The 16,590-nt window shown below is 61.3% G+C and overlaps 1 protein-coding gene across 1 annotated transcript in view; it reads right to left on the bottom strand.

The window, feature by feature from the left end:
- Positions 1-158: 158 nt before the first annotated feature.
- Positions 159-16,590, bottom strand: part of ADAMTS16 (ADAM metallopeptidase with thrombospondin type 1 motif 16) — a gene marked incomplete at both ends in the record, with an annotated part of 54,743 nt that continues 38,311 nt past the window's right edge. The window contains 9 exons of the mRNA XM_084233884.1: positions 159-274; positions 999-1,146; positions 3,908-4,126; positions 5,206-5,400; positions 5,539-5,740; positions 12,251-12,377; positions 14,093-14,225; positions 15,802-16,046; positions 16,393-16,516. Coding sequence (XP_084090010.1) covers positions 159-274; positions 999-1,146; positions 3,908-4,126; positions 5,206-5,400; positions 5,539-5,740; positions 12,251-12,377; positions 14,093-14,225; positions 15,802-16,046; positions 16,393-16,516 — 1,509 coding nt within the window. The remainder of the gene's footprint in view (positions 275-998; positions 1,147-3,907; positions 4,127-5,205; positions 5,401-5,538; positions 5,741-12,250; positions 12,378-14,092; positions 14,226-15,801; positions 16,047-16,392; positions 16,517-16,590) is intronic.

Here is a 16,590-nt window from a genome sequence, read left to right as displayed (position 1 = left end):
CACTCACGTGTTCCTTGTGCACTCAGACTCATGACACACACACATGGCCTTGGCGGAGAGCCCAGGGGTTTCTGGCTTGGATGCATTCTGATGTAGACCGCGCAGCCCTTTTGTGCTAAAGAGGCGCTCCCTCCGCGGGGAGGCGGGGCTCCCTCCGCTCACAAGATGGATGCGGAGCACGTGCGGCAGCACTGCTCCCCGTAGAACTGGTGGCCACACATGCCATGCTGGGGCACCAGCAAGCACCAGGGGACATGGTCTTCGCAGAGGGCATCTGAAAGGAGCAGACACTTGTCAGACACTGGCCCAGCCCCACGCTGCCAGCTAGTGACTCGCTGGCAAATGAAGGTGACTGTCACGGCCCCAAAACCCCCAAGGAGGCAACTCTTCAATCAAACAGGCTGCATGGAATGTGATGTTTCTACAAGACCCTCCTGGGAAGTCCTCGTGAGCCGAAATCCTTTCCCTTCCATGCTAAGTGCACCCACTGGTCTTCGCCACCTGAGATGCAGGCCACTGGGGCCGAAGCCATGGCCTGGGCCCGGAGCAGCCGGCCACCAGCTCTCCTCCAGTCCCACTTCCTCAGAGAAGCCTGGCAGACAGGAGGGTTGTGGGTTGTTCAAACCACAAGGCACCCCGGGACTTCTGAGCCGTGGTGTTCAGCGCATACCCAAGAACATGGTGGGCTTTAACTTTGGGAAGGAAGGAGACTTGATTTCTAATGGCTCCCTTGAACACAGTAAACTGTCACGGAAAGGTGAAAGAAGCCACACCCCCTTAGAGAAATCACGCCGTTGATGTCATTTGGGGCGCAGCTCAGAACAAGGCTGCGTTGCCGGCTGTTTCATGGGAAACATGAAGAGATCAACAGAGGAAGCTGATGGAGATAAGCTCCGAGTTCTGGGGCTCCCTGACTGGCAGCACCTCCTTCTGCAGACACTTTAAGGAACAGCTCCAGAACATCCCCTCCCCAAAATGCAGGGTCCCCAGATACTTACCTTTCCTCTCTGTGATGGGGCAGAAGTGGGTGTTGCAGGCCAGAGAGGTGGGGGGCTTCTGGGTCAGGATGCAGCCTGAGGCCGGCCGGCTGCCCACCAGACACTGGACGGACCTGGTCTGCACTCCGCCTCCACAGCTGGCTGTGCACTGAGACACGGGGGACAGTCACTGGCTGCAGGCTGCCCTCCCCCCTGTCCTACCCCCAATGGTCTCTCCCCACGCTTTGGGCTGCTGAGTGTTACTGACGCATGTCTGTAGGGGAGACTTGTCCCGGCCCGCAGGCCTGTAGCACCTCAGACTATAAGTTCCCTGCGCCATGAATGGGCTCCCAGGGGAGCTCCGGGCTGAGGGGTGGAGCCCAGGAGCCAGCTGCAGAACTGAACTCCTGTGGCTGCTGGGGCTCTTGGCTCTCCAGCCTTGATGTGGACCCAGGACCTGGGGGAACTTGGATGGAGTCGAGGACAGACACATGCAGACACTTGGAAGAGACATGCAGGTGTGCGGCCCCGAGGTGCTCGGCGGAGACAACGCGGCTGTTATCTTGGTTTGCACTTCATCTTGCTCCCTGCGTCACAGGCAGGCCTGGCCTCTTTCTTGGGGTTTCCTGCCTGAGGCTTGTGGCAGGCTTTCAGGCCTCAGCGGCCAACTTCAGGCCAGAGAGCCATCTGGCTGTCCTGGGCACAGTGGGTCAGCTCACTGGTGGCTTTAACAGTCAAGGACATCGGGGACGTGCAGGACTTGGGCTGCTGGTCAGAACCCCCGGGACCGTGGGAAGAGACCCCTGTGTGCAGACGAGGGTGGCAGCCCTGGGCTGGGTTCCCGGCTCGGCCCGTCCAGGAGTCGCCAGCCCTGGCCGGCTGCTGTCTCAGGACCTGCAATGATCAGACTCTGCAGAGTGACTCCCTGGGGGGACACACGACGGAGCCAGGCGAACGTCCTCACTGGCCCCCCAAGAGAAGCCGGGGCTTCCCTCTCAGGCAGGACGGCTGGGCCTGGGAGGTGGAAACCAGCACTGCAGCTAGAAGACATGTGGGGTGGACGGTTTCTATGACGTTTCCCCGTCTCTTTCCAACCCATTTCAACGAAGTCATCAGTAACCCAGTTTCAACAGGGCAAGAACAGCAAAGTCAGCGTCGTGGGCATGTCCACGCGTGACTCCTGGGCCACCAGCTTCCTCGGCGGCAGTAGCTCCACTGCCATTGTCACCTGCGTGAGCAGGCGCAGAAGCTCCACGCCACGTTGAGGGGCGCACACGGGGTTCTGGGCCCCGGGGCTCAAAAGGGGCTCAAGTGTGAGTTCCTGCAGGGACGGAGGCTCCCAGTCACATCCGCATCGGTAACCTTGGCAACGGCCCTGCCTCCGAGATGAGTTTCTTCCAGCAGCAGCAGTGGGGGCAGAATCCCACCCTTTCTCAACCGGAAATCAGGGCTCAGCCCCACCGTCGCCACTCTAGCCGGGCCAAGAGAACTCGCGGGAAGCCTGATTCTCCTTATCACCAGTTCCTGGGCTCGCGAGTGGGCCTCACCCACGCCGCCCCCCGCGCTGCTCTGGGTGCTACATGCTCAGTGGTGAGCAAGGCCCCTCCCTCGGGGCACTTGCACCCGACACTCAAAGTCCTGTCTGGGCCCGACACTCAAAGTCCTGTCTGGGCCCGGAGCAGCCCAGCCTGTTAGCGGCGCCGCCCCCCACCCCGCCTCCTGCCTGGGTCCTGGTGAGACAGCCTGTGGGGATCTGGGGCCCCGTGTGCCAGCACTGAGGACGCCCCAGAGTAATGGGTGTTCGCACTTAGGCTGTTCCCGGGACCGATGAGTCTGAGCCTCCTGCCCCGGTGGTGCCCAAGCCACCTGCGTGATTTCGGCTGGCCTGGCCGGGTGGGCAGCACACCCTTAACTGTCGTCGGCAAAGTCACCGAAATCAGAAGAAGCCCTCAGAGCAAATGCTAGAAACCCCATCTTTAAACTGTTGCAAGAATTGCAGTGTCTGGGGCAAAGCTCAGCCTGGCAGGGGCCGGCGTTGGCATCTGACGATTGCCCCAGGTTGAGGGCGCGGTCCTGGGTGCCGGTGCTTTCTGCAGACAGAGCTGTTACTCCCCAAAAGTTAAGGTCTCAGAATTTAACAGGCGAATCGCATTGTACAAAACCTCAGGCAGCTGATGCTAAAACGCTTCTCCGACAAACAGACCACAACACTGTGAGGGCTCCGAGGCCTGGATCCGAGAGGTCAGGCTTGGGCTTCGATTCGATAAAGAACTTTGCTTGCTTTGTAACTCTGCCACGTCTCCCGAGTGAGCCGACGGCTGGACGCTCACCTCAGGACCTCAGTTTTCCTGCTGGCAGGAGGACGAGGACGACCCCCTCGCCAGGGACAGAGGCAGCGAGGCGCCTGCCTGGGGAGGGGCCTGGCCCTGGGCCCACCACCTCCTCCTGCCGCAGAGCCCTGCGCCTGGACCAACCCAGCGCAGTCCCCGGCCGGGCCAGCCTTTGACACTAAAAATCAACATGATTTGATGACTGAGTGGCCAGCGCACAGCCCGCGCATCAAGTCAGCCAAAACGACAAAACCCCGCGTGCCCAGCGCGGGTCTTCCCCTCCCACTGGAGCCGGCCCACCCGAGGCGCACAGGCGAGGGGCCAGGAGACAGCAGAGGGGCGTGTGTCTCTGACCCCGAATCCACCACTGTCCCAGTCCCCCGGGTGCCGGCAGACGTCTTGGGGAGGCCCTAAACGATTCAGTGACCTTGGAGACCTTCCTAGGAAAGGCATGCCCACACCCAGGGCCACGGGCTGCTGAAAAGGGGGGCCTGGCTCTGGACTTTGGGGTACACCCTCGACACTCTGCCATCGAGGCCAGCTACCAACTCCCAGAGCAGGGGCTCTGGCACCCCTCTTGAGCCCCTCGAGCACCCCTACCTGAGACCAGGGCGAGGCGAGCCAGGCGGCCCGCGGGGGGCCCGCGCGCACTGGGAGCCGGGGGCAGGGCAGCTGCGTGCAGGCCCGGTCCAGCTCCAGGAGCGGCCGCGGCAGGTGCGCGCACTTGTTGGAGGGCAGCTCCCGGTACCTCCTGGAAACGGACATCTCAGCACATTTTAAGAATCTTCTCTGTGTCCCCCGTTCGCAGGTAACAGAGCACTGGAAAGCAAACCCACAAGACTGAGTGGAAACGTTCGCCGAGTGGTGGCCCCGAGCAAGCGCCTCCCGCGCCCCTGCAGGCGCAGCCACTGCGCACACCCGCGGCGTCCTCGGGCCTGTGCGTTGAGCAAGGCGTCGCAGCGCCTGGCACGAGGGGTCTGGAGGCCTGAGTGGCAAGGCTTTGGGGCACAAGGAGGCACAGGCGTGGCTCTGAAGCGGACCTCGCATGGCAGGGCGGGGGGGAGGGGCGGTGGCTGGCTGTAGACCCCAGTGCTGGGGGGAGACACCAGGCTGCCTCGCAGGAGCCCCCCACACTACCTGCGCCTCCACACGTGGCTGGATGCCCTCCTGCCCGCCACGGGGAGACCCAGGGCCGCCAGCGTCCCCAGCCAGGATGAGTGGACTTTTCCCAGACAGCAAGTCCACCCTGTCCGTCCCCCTATCTCCCAGCTCCAAGTCTGAGCTGCCACTGCTGCCTGACACCCTGACCCATGCAGAGGGGCTGGGCCAGCACCAGAAGCTGCAGTTGCTGCCCACCAGGGATGGCACAGCTGCACCACTGGGCAGGCCAGGAGAGGCCCCAGTGCCAGGTGGATCTTTCCTGAGAAGTCACTATAGCTGCTCTGGGGTACCCCAGAACCCCACACCAGTGTGATGAATGCCCTTTACACCCACACTGGCCTCCTGGGCACCCACAGGGAGAGATGCTCCGAGGACATTACCGGAAGCCAGAGGAGAGAGCACCAGAGAGCCCCAAAGGTGACCACAGCCCAGAGCTGACAGCGGTGGGGGAGAGAGAGGCCCCGGCGGGGCTGAGGGAGAGGATGGGAAGCAGGGAGACCAGGAGAGGGCGCCCCGCCCTGGTCCACGCTGCTTTGCCTGGAACGGGCACAGTACTTGGGGCCAGGTCCACCTACCTGGGACCAGGTACACTCCGTGGGACCAGACTCACCTGGGGCTAGGAGTACCCCCTGGGGCTAGGAGCACCCCCTGGACCAGGTGCATTTACCGGGGACCAGAAGCACCTGGAGCCGGCTGACACCTGGACTGGGCGGGCTGCCTGGGGGCAGCGCACCTACCTGGGACCAGGCCGACACCAGCCACTGCAGCTTCTTGTGCCTGTGGCAGCGCCGCAGCAGGCAGGCTGTGTGCGTCCTGGGCTTGGGCCCCGTGGCACAGCCGGCGTCGGGCAGCAGCCGCGCCCGGGCATCGGGGTCGGTGTTCTCACAGGCCACGGTCCTCTTCCTCCATCCCTTCCCGCAGGTCCGGGAGCACTGCACGGGGACGGGGGTCAGCTCCCGCCAGGAGGGCCAGACCCGCAGGTGTCCTGGGCCACAGCCTGCCAGGCCCGGTGAGAACCAGCCCTGCCGTCCACAGGCCCAGCTGCCCCCACGCCAGCCCAGCCCCCTTACCTCTGCCCAGGGCCCGGCGCGCCAAGCGGGCGGGCAGTTCTCTGAGCGGCAGGGCTGCTGGCTGGAGGGTGCGGGCTGCGGACACAGGCTGGGCGGGACCGGCTCCTCGCGGAAGTGTGCCCGCCGGGTGCACCGGACGGGGCGGCGCTGGGAGCCGCCCCCGCACGTCCGGCTGCAGGCGCTCCAGTTCCCGGTGGACCAGCTGGGAGGCGACAGGGCTTGGTGAGGAGAGGCGGCCGAGCCCGTCCGGGCGGCGGCACAGCGTTTCCCGGCAGCCTCCCCGCGCTGCTGATTTCAGCCTCATCCCAGACCCACAGCTCTGCCCCAGGCCTCTCCTGGGCCCGCTGCTTCTGGCTTCCAGGGTCACCGTAGCGGCGGGAGGACACGGAGCAGGCGCTCTATGACCCGAGCAGACGGGGAAGGAGGAGCCCGCGGTGGCTTTTCAGGCTTTTAATGGGATTGACCAGGCACACGGCAGGCAGGGGTGCTGGGGGGCCAGAGGCTGGCAGGCTCCCAGCCCCCAGCAAGTCTTCATTCTCTCTGGACTCCCCGGCCTTCTCTGGTGGCCTCTGCTTCTCTTTCGCTCTCATTCTCTCTGCTTCTCTGCTCTTCCGCTGGCGTCCCCATGACGCCGCCCTTATAAGCCCAGTCTCTCAGCCCAGGTGCACCCACTTACGCACGCCCACACCCCCCTCCAGGTGCCGCCATCAGGCGTGATTCAGGACCGCAGGGTCCATCATCCGTCCTTATAGCGGGAGGGCAGAGAAGCCTGATATCATTTACTTACCCTACAGTCACCCTTCCCTGCACCTGACCTCAGGCTTCCCGGTACCTGGAAATGACCCCTCTCGACAGTGTGAAATGGAAAGTCAGCTCTCAACGCTCTCCAGCACCAGGGCCCGGGAGGTGGGGTGACGAGGGGCTCGCGGGCCAGGGAAGCTGCTTCCTCGGCTCTCGCTCTCTCAGCAAACAGCCTTCACCTGCAGGTTTCCTTCGATCACGAGGGGTCCGAGCCATCGGCTCCAAAGGAAAACGAGGCTCACGCTGGGTCTCAAGGTGTAAAGTGTAACTTAAGTCGGGGGGCTCCCCCCAGCTGCAGCAGCTCCCTTTCCTTGGAGCCTCACTCTTGGGGGGAGGGTTGTCAGTTCCATCCAGTGGCATATGCCAGGGTCCCCACCACGGTCTGTCTTTTATACATAAGAAAGATTTAAAGGTTGCGTATTTCCCACCACTCAGGGCTTTTCTGGCATTTTTGCTTTAGGCTTTCTTGGGTGCTCGCTCCTGCATGCATACTTCAAGTGATCTCCTCCAGGCTCCCGAGACAGCTTTCTAAGGATGCACCCAGCGGCCTGACCTCTGGGTGCTGGGAGCCTGGGTGGCAGCCACCGGGTGCCTGAGACTTTGGCACCTGGCCAGAGGGGGGCGCTGTAGGCCTGGGCTGAGTGGGACTGGGCAGTCAGGCACCAATCCGGCGGGTTTTAGGGGAGAAACCAAAGCAGCAGAAGGACACAGATTGGGCCACATCACACCCGCCAGCAAACGGATGGGTGAAACCGGCGTCCACTCCACCCGGGGTCGGAGGCCCGGGCCCTGCCGGGTAGGAGGGCAGACACCATCGAAGGAGTTAGACGAGACTAGAGAGCCACTGCCGGAGGCCCAGGGAGCGAGGGGATCCAGATTTAATTTTCCTTTGGGTAAATCTCCTGAGACCTACTCCTGCTGGCCAGGAAAAGCTTTAAACAGTCGGAGCCACACGAGAAAGCCAAGCATGGACGACCTCGCAGGGCACGGGGGCCACGTCCACAGACAGTGAGCTCAACCCTGGCCGCCAGGCCACGGCAGAGGCCGAAAGGCTGCCATTAGCACGCACGGCCGCTCAGGGCAGTGGACAGCGAAGGGCTCTAATCAGGCTGTGCGAGCCACTCTGTCCCGAAGAGGCCAGCACAGCACAGAGGCAGGACAGACACAAGTGAGCCTCACTCGCGCTGAAGACGTCAGCCCAGATATCGAAATGTATACGGAGCCACAAGAGGTGCTGACGAGCGGGGAGACCCTGAGGCGAGGGGGGACGGGACATCACACTGCGGACCTGACGCCCCACGGCAACGCGCTAACCCAACATGGTACCGGGGCAGATCAGACGCCAGGGGCAGGGGAAGAGAGTCCAGCCCAGCAACAAAGCCACGCACGTGTCATCCTGAGTTCAGGATAAAGCGGCCACAGCCCTGCGCGGGGGAGGGGGAGCCTGTAAATTGCAAAGATTTCATGCAGCTCAAATAACCTACTGAGCGGGAGAAAATATTTACACGTCACATAACCCAGGGGTTTAGCTAAGGTCTAGGAAAACATACAACTAACAGAAAACCAAACAACCCAATTAATCCAAGGCTCGCAGACTGGAACGGACAGCAGAGGCGATGCAGACGGCCAGAGACGGCCTGACAAACAGCCGCCATCGCTCTTCACAGAAGAGGCGCAGGTCAGCCCGCAGCAAGGCACCCCCCGGCGACGAGAACGGAGCAGAGACCCCCCACAACAGTACAGAGAGGAGGGGGCAGAGGAGCCGGTGCCCCTGTGGGGGGAGGTGAGCCGGGGTGGCCCCCACGGAAATGGAGGTGCTGCAGCCCGGTCCCCCCAGGCCTGGGCGTCCAGCCACAGCGCGTAACATCACCTCGAAACCCACCTGCTCCGAGGCTGACCGTGCACTGTCCACAGTGGGGAGGACGCGGAGCACCCTAGCGCCCGGGCTCCCGGGGCTGAGCAGGAGGGTGTGGCCCCGCCGCACCGGGGGAGGGGAGATTCGCCACTTACGGGAGTGGAGGCAGCACCGAGTGACGCGTTGGAAAGCGAGTCACAATGACAGAGACAAATACCGGACATTTACACAGCAGACAATGCGAGAAATATTGTAAAAAAAAAAAAATTCACAAACACTAGCAGACGCTAATAAAGTGAGGTCTCTGAAGTTAAGAGGGAGCGTGGAGGGAGACGAGGGCCAGGGGGTAGCAGGGACGGTGGGGGAGAAAGAAAAATAAATCAATTCCTCTGGCGATGCCCTGTCATCTCAAACAGCATTTCAAAGGCATCCTTTGCTGGGCAATGAAGGCATCGGGACAATTAAAACCCCCTGACTGCTGGAGTTGCACTGACATGTGGAGGCTGAGGTAAGAAAGGATCAGGCTTCTCTGCCCTCCCGCCATAAGGACGGATGATGGACCCTGCGGTCCTGAATCATGCCTGACGGCGGCCCCTGGAGGGGGGTGCGGGCGTGCATAAGTGGGTGCACCTGGGCTGAGAGACTGGGCTTACAAGGGCGGCGTCACGGGGACGCCAGCAGAGCAAATGGAAGAACCACGAGAGAAGGCCGGGGAACCCAGACAGAGTGAAGACTTGCTGGGGGCTGGGAGCCTGCCAGCCCCCCAAGCCCCCAGCACCCCTGCCTGCCATGTGCCTGGTCAATCCCAATAAAAGCCTGAAAAGCCACCGCGGGCTCCAGGACTCTCCTTCCCTGTCTGCTCGCATCGTAGAGACCCCGCACGGTGCCCCTTCCTGCCACTACACATGGAAGTAAAAAAGGCGGCAGCCAGAGCAGCGGGAGGCAGGAGGAGGGCTGCCAGCCGAGCTCTGGGCCAGAAAATAACAAACTTCTGAGGAGACCCTGGTCTCTGCTCCGCGACCGCTGCACTCCCGTGACCACCGCCAGAAGCACAGTAAGAGCCGCCTTTTTAGGTCTCTTTATCCCGAACTTCTCCGGAAAGTTCACGACTGGAAAGCCAGCCACCCTCAACAGGAAAATGCGGCCCGTGGTCCCAGCCTCTCCCCCAACACCCGCGCTTCAGCCCCGGGTCTGGCCTTGAAACAGGTGGTGAAACCAGTTAACTTGGAACAAATTAACCGGAGGCTCTTTCTGGTTCTGGCATGTTGGTTAAAAATCTACACGAGCCTTGAAAAACACGACGGGTGTGCTCAGGGGGCACTTTGTAGATAAAAGAAAGGCCGCTTCAGCAGAAACCCCGGAAAAAGGGACAGACTCTGAGTCCACATGTAAGATTTTGTAGCCACAGGCAAGATGAGCGCGCACAGTCCTGCCCTCGCTGGCGGCTTCTCGGGAGAGGGGTGACACGCCGGCCAACCCAGCCTCAAGTCTTCAGCAAACGCTCAGGTGAAGTGCAGGTGTGTCATCACACTCCTGCAGCCGATTTTAAAATCCGTTCCTTTGCTTTCCCTCTTTTGCTGACGTGCTTTCAAGGTGACATGAAGGCACTGTGCTCATTTGCTCAATTTTCCTGGCGCACATGAAAATCAGCGGGAGATCCTCCAGTTCGTTTGCTCCCAGTCAGCCTGTTTCGGCACCTGTTTCACCGCCAGACCCGAGGCTGAAGCATGGGTGCTGCGGGGAGAAGGCCGAGACCACAGACCGCTTTTCCCTGTTCAACTTGGCCGGTTTTCCAGTCATGAACTTTCCATAGAAGTTAGCCCGGAAAGTTCACTGATCTTTTTGAAAATTTAATAAAACTAGTTTTTGATGGGGGCGGGGCAGACAACAGGAGGCGGGTTACAGTGGGGAAAACGGCATTTCCTGCTCTGGCGACTTTTCAGAGAGCAGGGGAGCATGTGGGGCCACAGGGTCCCCCTGGGGAGCTTGGTCTAGACCTCAGGACACCCTCTGCGGGCTCCCCTTGGAGAGGTTGCTATGGAGACAGACATGGGGGGGAGCCCCTGCTGGTTCCTGAGAGGGGCACGCTGCTTTTGGAGAGACCGTCTGGGAACTTTATCCATCTATCTGCAACATGTCTGTGCACATGCACACACAGACACGCACACACACGCATGCATGCATATGCACGTCCACACACGGCCACTGTCTTTGTAGAGGGTCCTCCTACAAACTCCAGGTTCCTCCAAGGTCATAACGTGTCAAGGGCCAGGAACCAGGCTGGGAATTTGGCGCCCGTTGTCCGGTGGGAGAAACACGCCTGATTCCCAAGCACACAGCCCGTGGGTCATGGGAAGTGCAGGGGCCCCCCAGCCCACATTTGCAAGCTACAGGCTTTGCTAAGCTCGTGAACTCTGAACACTGCCCAAAGCCATCTCGGCTTATGAGCGAGTCACAGGTTCCGGTTAAACGAACTGCAAGGATCTCCGACTAACCCTGCGTGGCTGGGGGTCATTCTCCCGTGTTCTGCGGGCGGGCGGGCGGCGGGCTGCTGCCGTTTCTGCCCTACCTCTATGGGAAGTTGCATGATTTTTATTTCTTGATCTGCATTGTGGGGTGACTGCGGTCCTGCCAGCATCGATGCCCAGAACACACGCCCCTGTGTGTTCAGGCACCGAGTGACCGGGGGGGGGGGGGGGGGGTGCCGGGACAGGCCCTTCAAGTCGCTGCTTGGAGACGAGTTCTCAGTCAGGGTTCTGAACCGACCAAGGGAGGCGAAGGTGCTTGTGCAGCCGCCCCTATGCCTCGCCTGCCCCTCCCCTTCCCCGGCCCCCCTCGGGAAAGCCCTGCCTGGGAAGAGCTGCCCTGTTGGGGGGACGGCCCGTCCCAGCCCCCGTGCTAGTAACAGACACTTAAAGATACAGAGAAAGGTGAAATGTGGAAATAAGCAAATGGAAGCTTGTGTTGTGTTAGTTTCATGAGTTGGAAAATAATATGAGGGCCAAGGATGATCCTTACGTAGTGGTAACGGACAACCCTTGCCAAAACGATGCCAACCTGACAGCAGAAAGTGAAATAACTATAATATAACATAATATAAAATAATATATAATATAATATAATATAGTTTAGTATAACAATGGTAAAGTGAAGTCACCAGAAGAAATTGAATAAAATAAAGACTCCTGGGATTGCAACCCTAACATAATGTGGGATTTTAAAATATTTCTCTCAGAAATAGATCTACAAGACAGACAAAAAATCGGAGCCTGTTTGAATAAAGGAGGAGTTGAGCTAATTGCCCTATAAATACTCCCTCCCACACAGAACACAATTCCTTCATCCCCATGGGAAATATTTATAAAAACCCCCATTCTTTAGCCATAAAGAAAGTCCTAAAAATGCTAGGGATGATATAATTTTAACTCTTGTCTCAACGTACTAACATCTGATACTTAAAAACTACCCTGACACCCCCAGATATTTGCAAATGCAAAACAGATTCCAAGTGATCACAGCTCTGACAGCAAAGCACAGGGGCCAATGGTATCTACACCTCGTGTTGTTTCTGGAAAGTTGTGCTTCAAAGTGAAACTTCTAGTTTTCAACAGATACTCCCAAAACACTGTGATTAGTGCGGCGCAGAGACCACAGGACGGTGACTGCAAGCAGGCGCCTGGCTGATGGGAGGGCTGGCTAAGGGGGGGCTGTGCGCGTGCTGGATGAGGCGGGGCCGTGCACAAGCCGGGATGCGGGTAGAATGGGTTAGGGTTTCAAGCCAGCACAGCAATTTTTCTTTCTCATTTAAGATGAGAGCAGATGTTTAAGATATCTCACGCCCAATTCTTCCGGGAGCCTCATCCGCGCCCCCAGGTGCACCCCGCTGCACGGACTCAGCCGGTGCCCCTACCTGCTGGCTGCTGGGTGCTGCTGGTAAGCATCATGGCGGGAGCCAGCACTGCAGCTCCGAGACTCGGGAGCCCCGAGGACTCACGAAGTGTACCGCAAACAAGCTCACAGGACCGTGGTCTGTGCGGGTGAATGAGCCGCTCTCACCTGGGAGGACAGGCCGAGGCCCTGCAGGACACCACCCCCGTCACGGGCCGGGTGCTGGGGCTGCAGAACGAGGCGTCCACGGGGAGCCTCAGGTCTCTGTAGCAGCCGGCTCTCGTGGTCATCCGGCCTGCGGGAGGGTGAACGCAGCATGAGGCCCGGAGCAGCTCCGGGAAGAGGCAGGAGAGCAAGGCGATCTTGCAGCAACAGGCGCCGCAGTCACGCCTCGTGTGAATGCCCTCGTGTTAGTGACTGGTCAGCCGGCTACGGATATGCTGCTTTCCGGCCTGTCTTCGGACGTTCCCGGGAGACTTTCACCAGCTCCATGAAGCGAGCATTTCCCCGGCCCTCCCCACGCTGACATCACCACGGTCTCACAGAGGCCAGCATCGGTCTGATGAAACCCACTAGCGCCTTCTCTCGGCTCCAGCGCTGGGAGCAGCAGCACTCACGACACCCGCCTGTGTCATCTGAATCAGAAACAGCCCAGAGGAGGCCGTGACGCTGCCCCTGCCTGGGGCAGGTGCCCTTTCATGCCCTCCCGACCCCCCAGGAGCAGGCTCCCTCTCTCTTCTGGTGCTGCTTCCCCAGCGTGAGCCTGCAATGCGGCTTGTCCGGCTCTATACCCAGTGCTTTTGGGGCTTCTGTGTCTGGAGGGAGGGGCCCCTCTTCTACCAGGGCTGTTAACAATGTGATGATGGAAAAGCCCATGGAACATCCCGGGACCTGCGGGGGCACAGAGGTGGGCTGGGGCTACTGCGGCGCTTACAGGGGCCTTGGGCTGTGAGACATGGCACTGGTGCTCCCCAGAACTATAATGCACCTCCTTAGGCAAAGGACTAGGGGTTGGTTTTCTCTAGCAGCTCAGCGTGGGCTCCTTGGAGGCAGCCTGGTGTTTGCAAGCAATCTAGTCACCCGTTGATAGGACAAGTGACCTAGGCATTTCCCCTGAAGCTGACACACATGGCAGCCCCGGGGGCATGGGTGGAACAGCCACCCCCACAGAAGGCCCTTGGGAGACCTGATACTTCTCCACCAGATGCCGATGGGCAAAGGCAACTCCGCAAGTCATAACGTCCTCCCACAAAGGTGACCCTGCTGTTACTTTAATCAAGCCCTAATGAGAACAGATGTGGTCAAGTGAATCCCATGTAATCTGTAGAACCCGTGTCATCTGAGTGCGGTGGGTGAGATCGGAAAGCAGGGTGGTTATGAGGTCAGAATGTTAGGGGGAAAGGATGTCCTGCGCACACTCCATACGGGCTGTGTGGACGCCACCCCCACGCCATCAAGACGCTGGGAACTACACATCCCGGGATCCCCAAGGGGAGGTTGCGAGGCCCTGAGGGCGGAGTTAAGCAGCCACTTTCTCTGTTTGTAAATGAAACCAGCCCAGTGAGTGGGGTCGGGGCTCACTTGGCTCCTGCTCTTGGCCAGGCGGGTTTGGTCTTGGTGGGTCATTTGGGATCCAGGTCAGTGGAGCGGGTAGGACGCATTGAAGACTTTATCTCCCTCTTTTCTCCCTGAGTCGTACATTTTCTCCTTCCCCTTCCCTTGTGAATAAACCTCTGTTAACCCTTTGGGTGCGCCTGCAGTGTGAGTCCCTTTGAGCGTGGGGGTGAGGACCCACAGGCAGGCACCCCGCTTTAGAGCAGGGTTGCCCGGCAACAAGAAGAGAAAGGAAAGAGAAAAGGATGGTGAGGCGTCTCGGGAACGTAGTAGCTCAGGCTTTCAAGACACACTCAGAGCCTTCGCCCTCTACCCTGTCCCCCTGGGTGTACCCCTGGGCCCCAATGTCCCGGCACCCCACGAGCCCACCGCCAGGGGAGATGGAGCTGGACCTACCTCCTCCACAGGACGCAGAGCACTCGGAGCGCAGGACGACCCACGTGTAGCTGGGCGGGGCGCTGGGCCCCTCCTGGGCGCTGAGCACTGAGTATTCCCAGGCCACGCCCGGCTTCCCTCCCTGAAACAGCAGCTGCAGAAGAAGGAAAACGAGAATGTTAAAGCGGAACCAGCAGGCAGGAGCGACTTTGTTTCAAACCACTCCAAGGGATAAAACCAACAAATAGTTAGTTACTATGATGACTAAACGCGCCCCCTCCCCAAATTTATAGCAACTTTCTAGACAGGAACAAACTCTCAGCTGGACTCAAGCCCCTCTGGAAGTGAGTACAGACACCCCACATTTCTCCCCGCATGGCGTGAGTCCCGCAGGGCGTCGGCAGCCTTGCCCCTAACCCAAGTGTCCCTGGGTGTTCCCTGGGGCCCCTGCAAATCCTCTCCAGCTGAGCCAGCTGGAAAGGGGACGGCACGGCATCCTCACCCTTCCTGGTGGGCACCACAGGCCCAGGCCCACGGGGGGTGCTCCCTGTGGGGTGGGAGGGTCTGTGCACGCAGAGCTCATTCACCCCTGGGCCCTTCACCCTGGAGGAGACACCCTTGCGGGGAAGCTGGTCTCGGCAGCCGAGCGCCTGGGTCCCGGCGTGGTGTGTGCCCGTGGACACTCGAGGGACCAGACTTGAAATGGGCCAGAGGCCCTGATTGGACCAGAAGGCTCTTTCTGGGAAACCTCACTGCCAAGCTGCTGACCGCAAGCCCGTGGACGCCTTCCTGGCCGGTGCTGTGATGTTCCGGGGGGCGACGCCACAGGCCTCCCCGCTCCCGACCCACCACTGGTCGTGGCGGTGACCATGCCGTAGATGCTGCAGGACAGGCAGAGCCCAGGCAGGCGGCCGCCCTGTGGTCACTCACTCGCTGTCCTGAAGGGCCTTCAGGCCTGGAGACTCTTCTCGCCTCGGCTGCTTCCTAAGAAGCTGCTCCACACGGCAGCCCGGCCAGGCCTGCTTCCTCCCCGTTACTCAGGCCAAGGGCACTCCAAAGGGGCCGGAGCGGGAGCACTCAGGGTTGAGGAGGGTTGGTGGAGGAAGGCCCCTGGAAGAGCCAGGAGGACCGGGGGCACTCGGCCCAGAGAGCAGGGGGGCACCTGGGGACTCTGGGGGGGGGGCTGGGCTGTCTGGCCAGGGGCTCTTCTCTAACCCACAGAGCCGGGAGGTCAGGAGGGCGCAGCCGCCCAGTCCCGCAGGTGGGAAGTCCCACTCAGAGCTGCCGGAGCCTCTGGGGCTCGGGGTTTGGGGTGATCGTGTGCTCCCCGCTGGGCCTGGGGCAGCTGGGACCCCATAGTGGACGGGAACTGGGTTCCCAGCTCACTCCTGTTTCCCCAGACGCGGTGGAATGTGGGTCCCAGTACAGAGGGGACCCCGAGGCGCCTGTCCCAGGGACTCAAGGGAGGGGCTGCTGACAACAGGCTGAGGAAGACCCCAAGCGGGGGATGCCTGCAGCGGGAATGCAAACCTGCCCCACGAAGTGGAAGTGGACGGGAGCGAGTCCACTTGCGCCTGGCGTCGGCGGACCAGCCTCGCGCCCCCGCATCCCTCCTCAGGTTGTGAACGTTCTCTGGGCACTTAAAATCAGGCCCAGCTGCCCAGAACCTGCCAACCGACAGACTCCCCCACGCCCCGGCCCGCCCCCGGGGCCAGGGCTGGACCCCGTACCTCCACGGTCAGCGACTCGTTGGTGGGCCCGGCGGCGGCCAGGCTCTCGGGCCCCGCGGCGGGGCGGCGGTAGTGGAAGGCGGTGCCCGCGAACGCGTAGCGGCCGGGCCAGTCCACCGTCCAGCGCCCGTTCAGGTAGTAGCGCCCGCGCGCGCCGCGCACCGCCAGGTAGGAGGCCGAGGCGCTGACCTCGCGGATGCGGATGCTGCGGGCCCCGGCGGGGAGGGCGAGCACCTGGTAATACTCTGGGGGGACAGGGCGCGGCCCTCAGCAGCGCCGGGACCCGGGGGAGGTCTGCGCGGCACCGGCTGCTTCAGCAGGCAAGTGAGGGCTAATGTCATTTTATGATTTTTGTTGGCGCGGAGCTGCCGTCTGGCCACTGTTCCCAAGGAGGGTTTAATTCAAGTGGCCCAGGAACCGCTTCCGCCCCGATCCGCCCTCAGGGGGCTGTGGGCTCCCTGGGGCGCACGCCCCACCCAAGGCAGGCGGGCTCCAGCTCCCCGCCTGCGCCCCCACCCCGCCCCACCCGGGCTCCGGGCCCCCCACGCGCTCCCCTCTTCCCCGGGGCCCGGCCCCGGGCCCCGCGCTCACCGTGCGTGCGGTGGGGCTTGCTGTACAGGCCCCGGTGCGTGGTGCAGCCCGAGCCGTTCCCGCGGCACACGCCGCAGGAGTCCTCCACGGCGTCGGACCCCAGGACATTGTCACATCCAACTCTCTGGGGGACCCGGGAGGTCACACGCGTTCATGGAAAAGAAGACAACGCAGGCCAGGTCACACCAGCAGGAGGGC

This window comes from Talpa europaea (assembly GCF_964194135.1).
Source record: "Talpa europaea genome assembly, chromosome: 5".
In the NCBI taxonomy this organism is placed as follows: Eukaryota; Metazoa; Chordata; class Mammalia; order Eulipotyphla; family Talpidae; genus Talpa; species Talpa europaea.
This window is presented reverse-complemented; position numbering and strand designations above follow the sequence as displayed.